Source organism: Callorhinus ursinus, unplaced genomic scaffold (genome assembly GCF_003265705.2).
Source record: "Callorhinus ursinus isolate GAN/ISIS: 27379988/994484 unplaced genomic scaffold, GSC_fseal_2.0 scaffold44, whole genome shotgun sequence".
In the NCBI taxonomy this organism is placed as follows: domain Eukaryota; kingdom Metazoa; phylum Chordata; class Mammalia; order Carnivora; family Otariidae; genus Callorhinus; species Callorhinus ursinus.
In genome coordinates this window covers 2,883,222-2,900,953 of record NW_027397106.1, presented here as the reverse complement: position 1 = coordinate 2,900,953, position 17,732 = coordinate 2,883,222, and the positions used below count along the sequence as shown (strand labels likewise).

General features: G+C 46.4%; 1 protein-coding gene across 1 annotated transcript in view; it reads right to left on the bottom strand.

Moving 5' to 3' along the window:
* Positions 1–16,385: 16,385 nt before the first annotated feature.
* Positions 16,386–17,732, bottom strand: part of LOC112832515 (keratin, type II microfibrillar, component 7C) — a 5,608-nt gene continuing 4,261 nt past the window's right edge. Inside the window, exons 6-7 of the mRNA XM_025883261.1 lie at positions 17,434–17,452; positions 16,386–16,573 (exon numbers count right to left, since the gene is read on the bottom strand). Coding sequence (XP_025739046.1) covers positions 16,386–16,573; positions 17,434–17,452 — 207 coding nt within the window. The remainder of the gene's footprint in view (positions 16,574–17,433; positions 17,453–17,732) is intronic.

Below are 17,732 nucleotides of genomic sequence, written 5' to 3'. Positions count from 1 at the left end.
TGAAACTGTGCGTTCCAACTCTTCACTTTTACAAAAGACATAGACCGTAGTACCTGTTTTCACTGATTGAAAGAAATCCAAAGAGGATTTTCCCCTTTACAAAAAGAGGTGAAAAGCAAATATAGCATTCAGCATCTGTTTTGCAGCCAGTTACAGAGGCAGCGCACAGCCCAGCAGTGAGCGTGGCGCCCCCAAGCTTCTTCCCTGGGAACTACACTCAGCATCTCAACATCAAGCTGCCACAGCTTTTTGAACTGTGTCTGTGAGCATCTATCTGTGCTTTATCTTGATTTATTTCGTGCGCTCGTAGCAAGATGTGTCCTAAGGTAGCAGAAAAGCCTAAGACGGGCTATTTTTTTGAGTTTGGGATGCTCACAAAATTTTTCCATATAATTTTTTTTTTTTAGTTGTGCATTATTTATTTAAGCAACACCATTTTCGCGTTTAGGGTATTGGCTTCTTTAATTAATGATTTCATCACAATCCACCCAGCACAGGGTTTGGCTCATGGTAAGAATGAAATAAATCACTGTTTTGGTGGTTATTGCTAAAAATAATGTACATGTACACTGATGGATGCAGTTTAGTGGAAAGATGACAGAATTGATGCAACAGCATACACATGGAAAGTCCAACATGTTTTTGTCCATGTTCTCTTGGACAAGTCATTTCACCACTCTGAATCTCATTTCCTGCAAGAATAAATGGGAATAAAGAGAACAGTAAACTTGCCCTCAGACCTATTTCTAAGATCAGGTGAGATAATGCATCTGAAAGCATTTTTAGAAACTATAAAATGCCATCTCCACATGGGGTTCCATTAACCTAATTAACCTTCCTGTTTACAAATACACTGGACAGTTACGCAAATACTCTTGACAAATACATTTGACAGTTTGTATTTCCCTTGATTTGTCCACGGACAATGACTTTCAGAGGAGAGGTACAGATCACCAGCCAGGGGCGGCTTCACATAAGCTTCTGTGTCCTGATCCATTTGTGGTGGCCGCACCTCTGGACAGCGATGCGGGAATTCACATTTTAGCCCCTGGCTCCCCACTTAACTACTGTGTGACCAAGAACAACTAATAAAATTTCTAAATCTTAAGCTTCACCCCCGAATAATCAGGGTGAGAAGAATATCTGCCCTACTCACTTCCTGGGGTTGTGGTGAGGAAACCTGGACTGTAGAAAGCCCAGGTGTTGAAAGGTATCTTTTACCTCCTCTGACTCAGGCAGTGAGTGCTGCCTATGACCACACAGTAGTGTACAAGCCCTACCACATCTAAGGTCAGCTGTGAGCACTGCAAGAAACGGGCCATAATCTGAGGACTCAAACAACCGATAAATGTTCTGAGCACCTGTGAATTCTCCAAATCTAACAGGAAAACCAAGCTGCATTTCACAGAAAGAGGTGCCATAAGTAATCCAAAATAGTAGATAATCACCCTTGCCACCACCAAAAGAAAAGCACACTCTATCTAGATTCAGCACATATCTATCAACCTGTGAAAGGCTGGTGTCAGATTCTCGCCGGCACGTTTCCGTTTGTTTTCAGTAATCCTCCCAAAAACCCAGGGAGATCGAGGCTCTGACATATTCACAGGGAGGAAAACAGCTTCACAAAATGTTGGTGGCGCTTGTCAGGTTCGTGTCTCCAGGGTGATGGAACTGGTTTAGTGCAGTGCTGAGATTCTGAGCCTGGGAGTGGAGAAAGCCACCCAGCCCTTGGAGGGGGGGTTCTTCCTCTTTGAGCTTCAGTCTACCCATCTGTAACCCCAGGGGTGAGAGGCTTTTGCTCGTGGCCCTGGTGGCTTGTGATTCTGAGAAAGTGGCAGCCTTGTTTCTATGCTGCTCGTGTGAAAAATCCTATGAATGATTGAAGGATTTATGGCCAAATCCTTTACTTCTCTGTACCCTTCCTTTGAACTTATCTTTAGATATTTGTCCATTCAGTTATGCGTTTTATTGAGTGCTGACTTCATGAATCACATCTTGCAAATCCAGGGAAAAAAGATACAAATGTTCCACTCAATTTTCTTCTCCAAGGAGAAACTCCTTTTTCCTTCACCTTCTTGTTGATGTGGGTGTCCTGCAAAAGCAAGGGCCCTTCGTCACAGAGCAAACACACACATCTGGCCCAGGAGTCTGAGAAGCTGAAGGATCCTGGGAGGGTGGAGTGGTGGCCGGCCTGGCTGTTGCCTCACACGTGGTAGGTGAGCCAACGGGTAAGTGACCATGGGTGTCAAATTTTTCCATATAAATTAATGGTAAACACTTCTTCCTTAATGTCATATCAGCTTATGAAATGTTTCATAGGAACGCTCTGTGTTCGGAGAGCAGGGAAACCTGTTTTCCCATTGCTTATGATTCTGTGGGCTTAGGGGGAAGTTCCTCTACTTTATGTGATGTTGTTTGGGGTGCTAGGATGTCTGTGAGGTCCAAAACAGTCTCATTTCACATGGCTGGGAACCCAGCTAGAGAGGCTGATCAGGGCGTCGGGTCAGTGTCTAATCAGGAGACAATAATGTGAACAGATAAAGTTTAATATAACGAATTATTAACTATAACAAGGGATTAGAGTAATGAGAGATTGACTAGGAAAAAGCGAGAAATCTAAAGCATACAGGAGCTGCAGATAGAAGGGGCAGCCCCTACCCTTAAGCCTGAGAGAGCACGTCCATGGAAGGGAATGCACTGTGGCCGAGGTCCAGATCTTGTTGAAGACTCATGGTACATATCAGGGTTATACTGGCAGAACTGGCCGGAAATCCACCCTTTTGAACTTGCTGGAATTCTGTCCTCTATGTTGCTAGGGAAAGCTGCTCATGAAGACATGTCTCCACTTCAAAGCCACCCAAGGAGGATACCGGAGGCTGCTGGCTACAGGATGCTGCTGATCACTATGCACTGTGGTAATGAAGCTACCACGCCGCAAGAGCTGAGTTCTGGAGAACCGTGGTGCTACAGGAACCTGCCAAGAGGAGGAAGCAGGAACCAGAAAGGAAAACCCTTTCCTCCTGCAAGATGTCTCCAACGCCTTCTACTGACAAAACTCAGTATTGGGTCAGCAGACAAAAAAATATTTAAAGGGCCCTCTAAATTTTCACAGAGCAGGTGATGATGGATCTAAAGCTGGAGCTGAGAGACAATAAATTGATAAGTGGCATACAAGGACTTGGTCCTCCTCCATATGAGCCTCTCTCATGTGGCTGCTTGGACTTCCTCACAGCCTGGTGGCAGGTTTTTAGGGCATTCTAGGAAGAATGAAGGAAGGAGGCAGAAGCTGCCAGTCCCCTGGAGGCCTGACCTCAGAAGGTCACTTCCACCGTATCCTATTGACCAAACCTGTCACAGGGCCAGCTCTGATTCAGGGGAAGGGGAATCGGGCTCCATCTCTCGATAATTTCACATACAGAGAGGAAAGAATTGTTGGTCCCATGGTGCCCTTGCTGGCCACAACGATTCATGTCTCCCCTGCTGAAGAATGAGTGCTCACCCCTCCCCAAATCCCTCAAAGTTTCATCGCATTATGACATCAGCTTGAAGTTCAAGATCTCAAGATTTGGATCAGATCCAAGTATGCACAAGGCTCTTGGGACATGGTTCCCATTGTGGTTTACCTCACCCTGAAGACCTGTGTTTTTATGTCCACCACACACTTGTCATGCAATGCCAAGATAGAGACAGGATAGCCACAGTAGGCACTCCCATTAGGGGGAGGAAAAACTGGGGACATTTAGAAGTCACTGATTTAAAGCCATTCTGAGTACAGTCAGGCAGGCATGGCTCACCCCTCCTATTGTAGAGGCAGGGAGTGTGTTTCATTAGGGCCTACTTTTGCTCCCTAGAAGTGGTTCCTCTCTGTTCTTGGCTCTATCCTTTGGGATCTTGGCTCCGTTTTCTGGGTTGTTCTTTTTTTTTTTCCTTTAAATTTTTTATTGTTATGTTAATCACCATACATTACATCATTAGTTTTGGATGTGGTGATCCACGATCCATTGTTTTCGTATAATACCCAGTGCTCCACGCAGTATGTGCCCTCCTTAATACCCATCACCGGGCTAACCCATCCCCCCACCCCCCTCCCCTCTAGAACCCTGTTTGTTTCTCAGAGTCCATCGTCTCTCATGGTTCGTCTCCCCCTCCGATTTACTCCCCTTCATTCTTCCCCTCCTGCTATCGACTTCTTTTTTTTTCTTAACATATATTGCATTATTTGTTTCAGAAGTACAGATCTGTGAATCAACAGTCTTGCACAATTCACAGCGCTCACCATAGCACATACCCTCCCCAATGTCTATCACCCAGCCACCCCATCCCTCCCACCCCCCACCACTCCAGCAACACTGTTTGTTTCCTGAGATTAAGAATTCCTCATATCCTCATATGATACATGTCTTTCTCTGATTAACTTATTTCGCTCAGCATAACACCCTCCAGTTCCATCCACGTCGTTGCAAATGGCAAGATGTCATTCTTTTTGATGGCTGCATACTATTCCATTGTGTATATATACCACTTCTTCTTTATCCATTCATCCGTCGATGGACATCTTGGCTCTTTCCACAGTTTGGCTATTGTGGACATTGCTGCTATAAACATCGGGGTGCACATACCCCTTCGGATCCCTACATTTGTATCTTTGGGGTAAACACCCAGTAGTGCAATTGCTGGATCGTATGGTAGCTCTATTTTCAACTGTTTGAGGAACCTCCATACTGTTTTCCAGAGGGGTTGCACCAACTTGCATTCCCACCAACAGTGTAAGAGGGTTCCCCTTTCTCCGCATCCCCGCCAACATCTGTCGTTTCCTGACATGTTACTTTTAGCCATTCTGACTGGTGTAAGGTGGTATCTCATTGAAGTTTTGATTTGGATTTCCCTGATGCCGAGCGATGTGGAGCACTTTTTCATGTGTCTGTCTGTTGGCCATTTGGATGTCTTCTTTGGAAAAATGTCTGTTCATATCTTTTGCCCATTTCTTGATTGGATTATTTGTTCTTTGGGTGTTGACTTTGATAAGTTCTTTATAGATTTTGGATAATAGCCCTTTATCTGATATGTCATTGGCAAATATTTTCTCCCATTCTGTCGGTTGTCTTTTGGTTTTGTGGACTGTTTCTTTTGCTGTGCAAAAGCTTTTTATCTTGATGAAATCCCAATAGTCCATTTTTGCCCTTGATTCCCTTGCCTTTGGCGATGTTTCTAGGAAGAAGTTGCTGCGGCTGAGGTCAAAGAGGTTGCTGTCTGTGTTCTCCTTTAGGATTTTGATGGACTCCTGTCTCGCGTTTAGGTCTTTCGACCATTTGGAGTCTATTTTTGTGTGTGGTGTAAGGAAATGGTCCAGTTTCATTCTTCTGCATGTGGCTGTACAATTTTCCCAACACCATTTGTTGAAGAGACTGTCTTTTTTCCATTGGACGTTCTTTCTGTCTTTGTCAAAGATTAGTTGACCATAGAGTCGAGGGTCCATTTCTGGGCTCTCTATTCTGTTCCACTGATCTTTGTGTCTGTTTTTGTGCCAGTACCATACTGTCTTGATGATGACAGCTTTGTAATAGAACTGGAAGTCTGGAATTGTGATGCCGCCAGCTTTGCTTTTCTTTTTCAACATTCCTCTGGCTATTTGGAGTCTCTTCTGGTTCCATACAAATTTTAGGATTATTTGTTCCATTTCTTTGAAAAAAGTGGATGGTATTTTGATGGCGATTGCATTGAATGTGTAGATTGCTCTAGGTAGCATTGACATCTTCACAATGTTTGTTCTTCCAATCCATGAGCATGGAATGTTTTTCCATTTCTTTGTGTCTTCCTCAATTTCTTTCATGAGTATTTTATAGTTTTCTGAGTACAGATCCTTTGCCTCTTTGGTTAGATTTATTCCTAGGTATCTTATTGTTTCAGGTGTAATTGTAAATGGGATCAACTCCTTAATTTGTCTCTCTTCTGTCTTGTTGTTGGTGTATAGGAATGCCACTGATTTCTGTGCATTGATTTTATATCCTGCCACTTTACTGAATTCCTGTATGAGTTCTAGCAGTTTTGGGGTGGAGTCTTTTGGGTTTTCCACATAAAGTATCATATCATCTGCAAAGAGTGAGAGTTTGACTTCCTCTTTGCCGATTTGGATGCCTTTGATTTCTTTTTGTTGTCTGATTGCTGTGGCTAGGACTTCTGATACTATGTTGAATAGCAGTGGTGATAGCGGACATCCCTGCCACATTCCTGACCTTAGGGGGAAAGCTCTCAGCTCTTCCCCATTGAGAATGATATTCGCTGCGGGTTTTTCATAGATGGCTTTTATGATATTGAGGTATGTACCGTCTATCCCTATACTCTGAAGAGTTTTGATCAAGAAAGGATGCTGTACTTTGTCAAATGCTTTTCTGCATCTATTGAGAGGATCATATGATTCTTGTTCTTTCTTTTGTTAATGTATTGTATCACGTTGATTGATTTGTGGATGTTGAACCAACCTTGCAGCCCAGGGATAAATCCCATTTGGTCGTGGTGAATAATCCTTTTGATGTACTGTTGGATCCTATTGGCTAGTATTTCGGTGAGAATTTTTGCATCCATGTTCATCAAGGATATTGGTCTGTAATTCTCCTTTTTGATGGGGTCTTTGTCTGGTTTGGGGATCAAGGTAACGCTGGCCTCATAAAATGAGTTTGGAAGTTTTCCTTCCATTTCTATTTTTTGGAACAGTTTCAGGAGAATAGGTATTAATTCTTTAAATGTTTGGTTGAATTCCCCTGGGAAGCCTTCTGGCCCTGGGCTTTTGTTTCTTGGGAGATTTTTGATGACTGCTTCAATTTCCTTAGTGGTTATAGGTCTGTTCAGGTTTTCTATTTCTTCCTGGTTCAATTTTGGTAGTTGATACATCTCTAGGAATGCATCCTTTTCTTCCAGGTTATCTAATTTGGTGGCATAGAGTTGCTCATAATATGTTCTTATAATTGTTTGTATATAATTGTTATAATTGTTCTTTGGTGTTGGTTGTGATCTCTCCTCTTTCATTCATGATTTTGTTGATTTGGGTCATTTCTCTTTTCTTTTTGATAAGTTTGGCCAGGGGTTTATCAATCTTGTTAATTCTTTCAAAGAACCAGTTCCTAGTTTCGTTGATCTGTTCTACTGTTCTTTTGGTTTCTATTTCATTGATTTCTGCTCTGATCTTTATTATTTCTCTTCTCCTACTGGGTTTAGGCTTTATTTGCTGTTTTTTCTCCAGCTCCTTTAGGTGTAGGGTTAGGTTGTGTATTTGAGACCTTTCTTGTTTCTTGAGAAAGGCTTGTATTGCTATATACTTTCCTCTTAGGACTGCCTTTGCTGTATCCCAAAGATTTTGAACAGTTGTGTTTTCATTTTCATTGGTTTCCATGAATTTTTTAAATTCTTCTTTAATTTCCTGGTTGACCCATTCATTCTTCAGTAGGATGCTCTTTAGCCTCCATGTATTTGAGTTCTTTCCGACTTTCCTCTTGTGATTGAGTTCTAGTTTCAAAGCATTGTGGTCTGAAAATATGCAGGGAATGATCCCAATCTTTTGGTACCAGTTGAGACCTGATTTGTGACCTAGGATGTGATCTATTCTGGAGAATGTTCCATGGGCACTAGAGAAGAATGTGTATCCTGTTGCTTTGGGATGGAATGTTCTGAATATGTCTGTGAAGTCCATTTGGTCCAGTGTGTCATTTAAAGTCTTTATTTCCTTGTTGATCTTTTGCTTAGATGATCTGTCCATTTCAGTCAGGGGGGTGTTAAATTCCCCCACTATTATTGTATTGTTGTCAATGTGTTTCTTTGCTTTTGTTATTAATTGCCTTATATAATTGGCTGCTCCCATGTTAGGGGCATAGATATTTACAACTGTTAGATCTTCTTGTTGGATAGACCCTTTAAGTAGGATATAGTGTCCTTCCTCATCTCTTATTACAGTCTTTGTTTTAACATCTAATTTGTCTGATATAGGGATTGCCACCCCAGCTTTCTATTGGTGTCCATTGGCATGGTAAATGGTTTTCCACCCCCTCACTTTCAATGTGGGGGTTTCTTTGGGTCTAAAATGAGTCTCTTGCAGACAGCATATCGATGGGTCTTGTTTTTTAATCCAATCTGAGAGCCTGTGTATTTTGATTGGGGCATTTAGCCCATTTACATTCAGGGTATCTATTGAAAGATACGAATTTAGTGCCAATGTATTGCCTGTAAGGTATATTGTCTGTGTTCCTTTCTGGTCTATGTTGCTTTTAGGCTCTCTCTTTGCTTAGAGGACCCCTTTCAATATTTCTTGTAGGGCTGGTTTCGTGTTTGCAAATTCCTTTAGCTTTTGTTTGTCCTGGAAGCTTTTTATCTCTCCTTCTATTTTCAATGAGAGCCTAGCTGGATATAGTATTCTTGGCTGCATATTTTTCTCATTTAGTGCTCTGAAGATCTCATGCCAGTCCTTTCTGGCCTGCCAGGTCTCTGTGGATAGGGCTTTTGCCAATCTAATGTTTCTACCATTATAGGTTACATATCTCTTCTCCCGAGCTGCTTTCAAGATTTTCTCTTTGTCTCTGAGACTCGTAAGTTTTACTATTAGATGTCTGGGTGTTGACCTATTCTTATTGATTTTGAGAGGGGTTCTCTGTGCCTCCTGGATTTTGATGCCTGTTTCCTTCCCCATATTAGGGGAGTTCTCTGCTATAATTTGCCCCAATATACCTTCTGCCCCTCTCTTTCTTCTGGGATCCCAATTATTCTAATATTGTTTCATCTTATCGTATCGCTTATCTTTCAAATTCTGCCCTCCTGATCCAGTAGTTGTTTATCTCTCTTTTTCTCAGCTTCTTTATTTTCCATCATTTGGTCTTCTATATTGCTAATTCTCTCTTCTGCCTCATTTATCCTAGGAGTTAGTGACCCCATTTTTGATTGCACCTCATTAATAGCCTTTTTGATTTTGACTTGGTTAGATTTTAGTTCTTTTATTTCTCCAGGAAGGGTGTCTCTAATAACTTCCATGCTTTTTTCAAGCCCAGCTAGTATCTTTAAAGTCATGATTCTGAACTCTAGGTCTGACATCCTACTAATGTCCGTATTGAGTAGGTCCCTGGCTGACTGTACTACCTCTTGTTCTTTTGCTGAGGTGATTTTTTTCGTCTTGTCATTTTGTCCAGAGGAGAATAAATGAATGAGAGAACAAAACGCTAACAGGTTAACCATGTTCCCAGAAAACATACTCTAAACAAATCAGAAAAGACCTGAAACCAGGGGAAAAGAAAGGGAAAGAAAGAAAAAAGAAAGAGAAAAAAAGAAAAAGAAGAAAAAGATAAAAACAAACAAAAACAGAACAAAACAAACAAAAAAACCCAGAATGTGATCAAATATGATCAGGCTAATGCATAGATCAGTGCCACACAGTAGATTTGGGGTGTATTTTGGTCTGTTAGAAGAAAGTACCTCCTAAAATTTTAAGGAAAGAAAGACTTATATATGTACAAAATAAGGGTTGATACAATGAAGGGATGGAATATGACTGTAAAGATGAAAATTATAAAGGATTTTATAAAAGGAATTGATAAGACAAGAAGTTGTTTAAAAAAAGAAAGAAGGAGATTTAAAAAGAAAAAAGAAAAAAAAAGGGAGAGAATGTGATCAGGCAGGAGAGTAGAACAAAGCCATACACTAGTGATTTAGGGTATCTTTTGATCTGTTTAAAGAAACTGTACCTCAAAATTTTAAAGAGAGAACAACTTATATATATATATATATATGCCAAAAATAAGGGTAACTACTATGAAGGGATAGAATATGACTCTAAAAATGAAAAATAAAAATTTTTTTTTAAAAAGGGATTGATAAGATGTTGGTTGAAAAAGGGAAAAAGAAAAATTCAAAAAAAAAAGTTAAGAAAATTAACTTTGAAAGACCAATGAATCATGGTAAAAAAGCTATGAATTCTATGTGCAGTATTCCCCTAGCGCTGGAGTTCTCCTGTTCTCCTTGATCGGTAAACTTGGTCTGGGCTGGCGGTTGTGCTGATCTTCTGGGGGAGGGGCCTGTTGCCGTGGTTCCCAAATGTCTTTGCCGGAGCGGAATTGCCCCGCCCTTGTCGGTCCGGGCTAAGCAATCTGCTCCGGTTTGCTCAGCTTTTGTTCCCTGCAAGCTCTCGGTACAACTTTGGAGGATGAGAGTGAAAATGGTGACCTCCTAATCTCCGCCTGGAGGAGCTGAGAACTCGGGTCCCTGCTCCTCAGTGCGCCCCCAGAGAAAAGCAGTCAGTCACTCCTGTCTCCCTGGTCTCCGGCCACACTCCGTGCTCACCCGGCCTGTGACCGAGTGTTTCTATCTCTGGCACCCGACCCCGTGTGGAGTCACCAAACCCAGCAGATCCCTGCGGTGCATTCCCGCGCCGCTCCTCCTGGGGGAGTAAGGGGAGTCTCCCCGGATCTGCTGCTTGTTGGGTCCTTGCTGGAGGAGCAGTGGCCCGACTGTGCCACGGATCATGGTCTATGGCAACCCCGAGCCCATGCCTCGGCTCCATCTCTGCAGCCGGCTTCCTTGCTCCGATACCTGGGAGCTCTGCCGCACTCAGGCACCCCCGGTCTTTCTGTGACCCTGGGGGTCCTGAGACCACACTTTCCCGCGAGGATTCCACACCCGCTTAGCCACTGGAGCGATGCCCCTCAGCGGAGCCGACTTCTAAAAGTTCCGATTTTGTGCTCTGCGGCTCTATCACTTGCCAGAAGCGGCCGACGGAGGCCCCCGCCCCCGCCGTCTATGCTCCCGAATATCGCCTCGGATTCACTTCTCTGCACGTCCTACCTTCCAGTAAGTGGTCGCTTTTCTGTTCAGAGAGTTGTTGCTATTCTTTTCTTCGATCTCCTGTTGAGTTCGTAGCTGTTCAGAATCCTTTGATCCCTATTCAGCTGAATTCCTGAGACCAGACGAAATCCAGGTCTCCTACTCCTCTGCCATCTTGCTCCGCCTGGGTTGTTCTTTCTTTTCCATGATAAATAACACATGTTTTCTTAGCCTGCTTCCTGTTTGTAGGAGGTCAGGGGCCCAGAGGCCCATTTTCATTTTGAACCATTGCTATTCCTTTTAGAGATAATTGCTGTGATTCTTTTTAAAATGTTGTTTCTGGTGTATCAAATGATAATGGGCTTTGTTAGACAAAAGCTATCCCCATAAATATCTTTGAGGTAGGTTCCTCGCACCCTTGGGCTGTGAGTCATCATGCTTGGGGACAACACCGAAGATTCTTGGAAGCCCTGCTGGTTAGCTGGGAGGATCTACGAAGTTGCCTTTAAGAGTCTTAGAAAACTTTTGGTCAGCTGAGTGAGTCTAGGAGACTCTGAATTAAATCTGAGATTTCAGCAAAGGGTCTAACAGTCACAGTCTTCATCTGACTTTTACTGGAGGGTATGGTTTCCTAGCAGGGCTTTGTGTTTGATCTTTGCTCCGAGGCCCTTTCTTGCTTGGAGAACCTTTTGCTGATTGGAAAGACTGTCCTTGTCTCTTCTGGATTGTGCTGGAAAGCTGAATATTTCCTTCCCTAGTCCATTTCTCTCCTCTTGTATTTTATCGTAGGCAGCTAGGAGAAGCCAGTGGCATTTTCATCCTTCTACCTGGAAACCTTAGCCAGGCCCACAAATCCATTAGATGTCCTTTTTTGTCTTCCTTGTTGCCACAGGCAATAGTCCTGCCAAACTTGTCACCACTACATAATATGGATCACCTTTTATAGCATCTACTAATAACTTCCTCATTGTCCTTCCCGCCTTCACTAATGGCTTCCTTGAGGACATTCAGACTGCCTGATGCCTGGTCCCCAAACCAGCTGTAACCAAACCCAAGTTTATTTGCCCACTGTGCAGCAAAGCTGATCATTGAGACATCGAGTATGAAGCAAGGAAAAGGTTTATTCGAGAGGCAGCCAAATGAGGGGACAGGATGGCAAGCCTCCAATCCACCTCTTCGAAGGGGGAGAAAACAAGTTTGTTTACAATCATAGAGGTTGAGATTATATACATCTTAATGGAAAGGGCTGGGAAACTTAATGAGTATTCACGAAAACAGGTGGCGCATGCGCACTGAGCAAACATAGATGTAACAAACATACCGTGTTCACTTTGGGGCAGACACTTAATATCTGAAGAAGGCAAAATTCTGCCCTCGCCATTAAGAGTTAAGTGGTTATCTAGGGACAAGGAGGAGGGTCTATGGGCTTGCTCCGAGAACTGGTACATACTGGACGGGCTCCTTGTCTCCAGTAAGGAAGGCAGGGCCCTGCATTGTTCCCAGGCTGGAACCCTATCAATTGACTTGGAGCTTCTGCAGAGACAGCTAGTGGATTTTCAGTAAGGTCTGCAAAGACACAGTAGCTGATTAGGGAGAAACAGTTCTCTGAAAAACAAGCTTTACATTTCCAGTGCGTTTCAATCTCTTGAACTCTGGGGGGCACAGTTTCACCTTGTCGCAGGTTTTAGGTTTGCTTATAGTTGCGCCTACTTCCAGGTACTGATTTCTTCACTTACCTGTTGCCATACAAACATTAGCCCACAACTTAGCAGCTTAAAATAACACTGTTTTTCGCGATTGTGAGTTTGACTAGATGATTCTTCTGCTTCATATTATTGGCTGGGGTTCCTGTATTTTCAGAATGGCTTCGCTCACGTAGTGGACATTTGGTGTTGACCATGGGCTGAGAGCTCAGCTGGGGCTGATGGCCGGGAGCCTCTGTTCTCCTCCATGTGCTACTAATCCTCTTAAGGCCGGGTGCAGAAGCCCCACAATGTCACTTCTACCACATTCTATTGGTCAAAGCAGTCACAGGGCCAGCCCGGACCCAGGGGAGGGGAAAGAGGCTCCATCTCTGAGAAGAGGAGTGGTATGCACAGAGAGGGATAGCTGGGGACCGCTTCTGAAGATAGATACCACAGGAGCATTAAATGAGGCCATACAGATAAAAGTTTATAGTGTGGCCCATAATTGATACTCAAAATCTGCTATTATTATTGTTATTACTCTGACTGTGGTATCATAACAGCCTAGCATTCCAAGTGTCTAAATAGCGGGGGCAGGGGGGCGGGGGGTAGAAGAAGACTGGGTGTTGAAAGTCTGGAAGTTTGGGTTCTTGTCCTAGTTTGGTCACCAAAAGCTTTTCAGCTTTGGAACCCCAATTTCTCCATGTTTTGGGGTGATAACTGAATCAGCTGCTGGGGAGGGCCGGGCAGACGCTGAGGGACTGTTACTCTGGGCATGGTCCCTACCCATACTGGCCGTGCCTCAGGCTTGTTGGCCCACGGGGGATCTGACATTCAGACAGCTCGTGTTCCTCGAAGTCAATGGGAACCTTTCAGAGAGGAGGCACGTGGCTCTCCATGGAGCCTGGAATTGGCCCAGACCACCTACCTCTGCAAGATGCTGCAAAAAGTGCCTGGAAGGAAGTAGGAATGAGGGATGCCCGGCCATGGGTGAAGAAAGCTTTTCTGGGGTGGAGTTGGGGTTGGAGGTAGGACAGTATAGGCAGGAAAGGCTCATCTTAAGCTTTAAGAGGGCACCGGAGAGCAGCCCCCCTCCTCCCCGCCAGCCTTAGGACTTAAGAGATTTCCAGGATGTTTCCATGCTCTTTCTCCAACCCACCTCTTCATATATTCTTCCCCCTGTCTGGAGCACATCTCTTCCTCCTGGTTCACTCCTTACTTATGCTTACTTTTTTTGCTATAAAATATAAACGTCCCAGAGGACAGGCATCTGTGATTATTTCCATCACTTATATGAACCCAGGCTTGTATACCAGTACTTGGTACATGTCAGATGCTCCATAATTATTTGTTGATTGAATAAATCAACTCCTGCTCTTCCTTTAGGCCTCAGCTTCAATATTACTTCATTCAGGAGGTAACCAGTTTGCCCTGGTTAAGAATCCTTCAACCACGCTTCTCCTTTACTCCTAGTACCGAGTCCCAGACCTCTTCGCGGCTGCACCTCTCTTTGATGGAGAGGTGGCTGTGGTGGCAGAGGTTCAGGGACTCAGAAAAGGAGGCTCTAATAGTTGGAGAGTATGCAGCATCAGTCCTGCCTGGTGACTCAAGCTGGTAGGGTGGAAGGAAGGTGCATCACGTGCGGAGGCATGGGGTCTCCCTGGGATCCCCCGGTGGCACCTGGATGACCTCCCAAGGCTGGCAGGGAGCGTGACTATTCCAGAGCAGAGCTCAGAGTCACTGCCCAAGAAGGTCTGGATGGAAAGGCCCTTGCAGAGCCCCAAGCCCAGCCCTCATTGGACATGAGTTCAGGGCACTTTGAGCCAGAGGTGGGGGGGATGGCAGAGGTGGTGGGGAGTGGGGAGAGGCAGAGACCAGTCAGAGCCAGATATATGGGACTGGTACGCTACATTCAAGAGGCTGGGTTTCATCCTGAGGGCAGTAGGGACCCGCTGAAAGGTCAGATTTGTGTCTTATAAAGACCTCTGGCTGCCATGTTGTGTGGGTTGGAAGGGGAGAAGAGCAGCACTCCAGCCAAGATGGTGGTGAGAATGTGGGTGGTGGCTGCGGAGAGAGAGAGGAAAGAGTCGGATTAGGGGGCTACTTAGAAGGTAGGAAAGGAAAGCACTTGGGGGTTAGCTTGTGTTGAGGGTGAGGGTGCAGGCACGGGGAGATCATAGCTCTGGGCAACTGTGTTGATGATCTTACCAGGGGACAAAGAGGAGGTTCCAGTGGAGAGAGTGTGGGATGGTGAGTTCAGCTGGAAGGTCTGTTGGGTTAGACGATATCTCTAGGACAGCCAAGTGGAGAGGCTTGTAGGAACCGGGGGAAGCGGATCTGAAGCTCGGGCGTGAGGTCAGGCAGCAGAGAGTCATCAGCACTCGAAAGTGTGGTTGGAGGATTTTAACCAGGAAGGCCATTAACTGTGGTGGTAACCAAAGGCCAGAGACTGATGTCATTGCCCTGGGGGGTGCGTGCAGAGAGGTGAGAGAAGCGCCCCAAGGCACTCGAACGTTCAAGAGCAAGGTTGTCTGGGTGAGGGATGTGAGCCAGGGAGCAGGACAGCTGGGGAGCTGCTGAGAGCCTGGAACAAGGCACAACTAGACAGAACACGGCAGTGGGAAGCAGAGACTCAGGGCTCAGGAACGGGGAGGGAGAGAGGGCTACAGGGAGCCAAGGGGGCTTGGGCGAGGGGGAGGAGCCGAGAGGGCCCTAGGGATTCTAGAAGGGAGTGAGGGAAGGTAGCAGGTCCTCCTACGACAGCCTGGGGAGATGGGGGGGAAGGAGCAGGGCCTGGAGGTTGGGTGGTCATCATGGGGGCTGAGTAGGGCTGGGGTAGAGGTAGAAAAGAAGAGGGTCAGTGAGAAGGGAGTCGGCTGCACAGGAGAGCTCAGGCCATACACGGGGCAGCGGAGCCCTTTCAGCTTTGGGCTGGAAGCTCTGAGGTGTCTGAGGATGAGAGCAGTGTGTCGGGGAGCTGAGAAAGTCAGTAGATGGTGTTCTCTTACCAGCTACAGGCTTTCAGGGAGCCTGTCCCAGGTGTGCCGATGGGGGGGTGGGAAGGGCGGGCGAGAGGTGAGTGTCAAGGGTCTCATCTACCCTGGTTTGGTGGGCAGCAGTGGGCATGGGATGGGGTGGGGTCTGGACTGACACAGGGTGGCCACCTGAGGTGGCTGTGGGCGCTTTTGGCAGTTTCCGCTGTGGGGCATGTGTGTGGTGGGGGGGGAGGGGAGGGAGGGAAGGAGGCTAAAACCACACACACACACACACACACACACACACACACAGAGCCTTCCAGAAGACGCCACGACCTCCTTTGGTTCCCTTCAGAACCAGTCAGAAGAATAAGTCCCAGACGACCCCAGACTTCCAGGCGTGGCTCAGGTACAAGGTGCTGACAGCATGGTCAGCACTGCCTGGCCAGGGGAGGATGGCGCTATTTGAGGACAGGCCCTGCAGGTGTCCAGGCTGGGACCCGCCAGAACCGCCCCAGTCCTCAGGCCTTCTCGCTGGGCTGTGGTGCTCAGGTGGACAGGGGCTCACTCCAAGAGAACAAGGCATCACAGCACTGGAAGTGGGTCCCCCAGTTTATTGGGAAAACAGGGCACGAGAGACCAGAGAGGCGGGGGCGGCTCCCAGCAGTGCCCCCTTCCAGGGAGGGCGAGTCCTTCTCCGTGGGAGGGGCCAGAGGCCAACACAGCGGAAGGGGAGGGTCCAGGCCCAGGCAGCGGCCGCTTGGGGTAGGACAAGGTGAGCAGAGGCGTGGCTGGTGGGAAGGAGCCGCATGGTGTATTCTCAGAACACGAGGGGAAGAGCTACCGAGGCACCGCGGTTCTCAGCTGGAGGTGGGGACAGTGGCGCGTCTGGCAGGCAGAAGGGGCGTCTCTGGCTCTCTCTTGGGGCTGCCTAACATCGCCCCAGGCCGCAGGACCCCCCTCCACAGGTGGTGTTGAGCTGGCCGCAGGGCGCGCACATGCCCGTGCTCACCGCCAGGTTCCCGCTGCAGGGAGCACTGCAGACACTGCCGGTCACCGGCCGCGAGCCGGACACGCAGAGGTCCCCGCAGACCACCCCGCCCCGGGAGCTGCTGACACCTGTAGAAACAAGGGCAGAGTCAGGAGGTCCGGCTGGTGGCCACCCCATCCGGGCCCCTTCCTTTGGCTTCCCTGGTCTGCCTAAGCGTCCCGGGAAGGACACAAAGGGCCTTCAGCTGTAGTTCTGAAGGCATGGAAGGAACCTTAGCCTGAGAGCCAGCCAGGAGCCCCAGGTTCTGAGACTAGTTCTGCTTTGTGACCTTGGGCAAGTCCCTTCCTCTTTCTGGGCATCAGCTTGACAGCTCAGGTTCCTTCCTACAGTGACCTGTTATTCTTTCCCCTCCCCAACCCCCTTTTATGCTGTCCAGTTCTTCCTTCTGAGCTAAACTCAGTCTCTCCTGCTGCATGACCAGCCTACTCCCATTTACTGGGGGAATTACTATAAACGCTCCCCCCAGTGTTTCTATACACTCATAGCCAGAAAATTCTTGTGGCCTAACATAAAATTTTCCTTTTCAGGGCTCAGGATACTTACAGACATTCACAGCTCCAACACCTTCACACAGCCTGAGTGGGGAAAAGGTAAGAAAGGGGAAGAGAAAGAAGTCAGAATGCAATCCTCAAATTTCCTCTGTACTGGAAGGGATCATCTCAGGTGTATTTCTGGCCTATATTTATGCCTTTGTATAACTTTTAAAAAGTACTTTCTGGCAGTTGCAGCAATGCCAGGCCACACTACTTGGCAAGCAGACTATGGGCTGACTTTCAGCTCTTATTTGCTCCTCAGCTGGCTGTCTTTGTGCAGTGCACAGCCTGAACAACCATATGTGGCATACTCGGATGGGTTCAGCTTTAGGAAGAGGAAAGTCCTCTTGGGCAGTCACATGAGGCCAGGGTCACAGTTTGGCCAGCAACTCTACCCTTGGGCAAGGTGACCTCCTAGAAACCAGGCAGGGAGTTTATCTTGCAAGACTTGGGGATGGAATAACTTGAGGATGTTCTAACTGAGAGAGTGGGTGTCCAGGTTCTGTCCTAGCAAGGACCTGGGTCTCTGTGACTCTAGACCTCACAGTGACACTGGCCTTCATTTTTTTCTCTGTATGCTATGTCCAAGTTCCAGTCTTTTCAGATCTGGGATTTCAAGACCCCAGAGTCTAGCTTGGGGTCAGTTCTAATGACTGACTTAGGATATGGAAGAATCAAAGGTGGGCAGATCTAT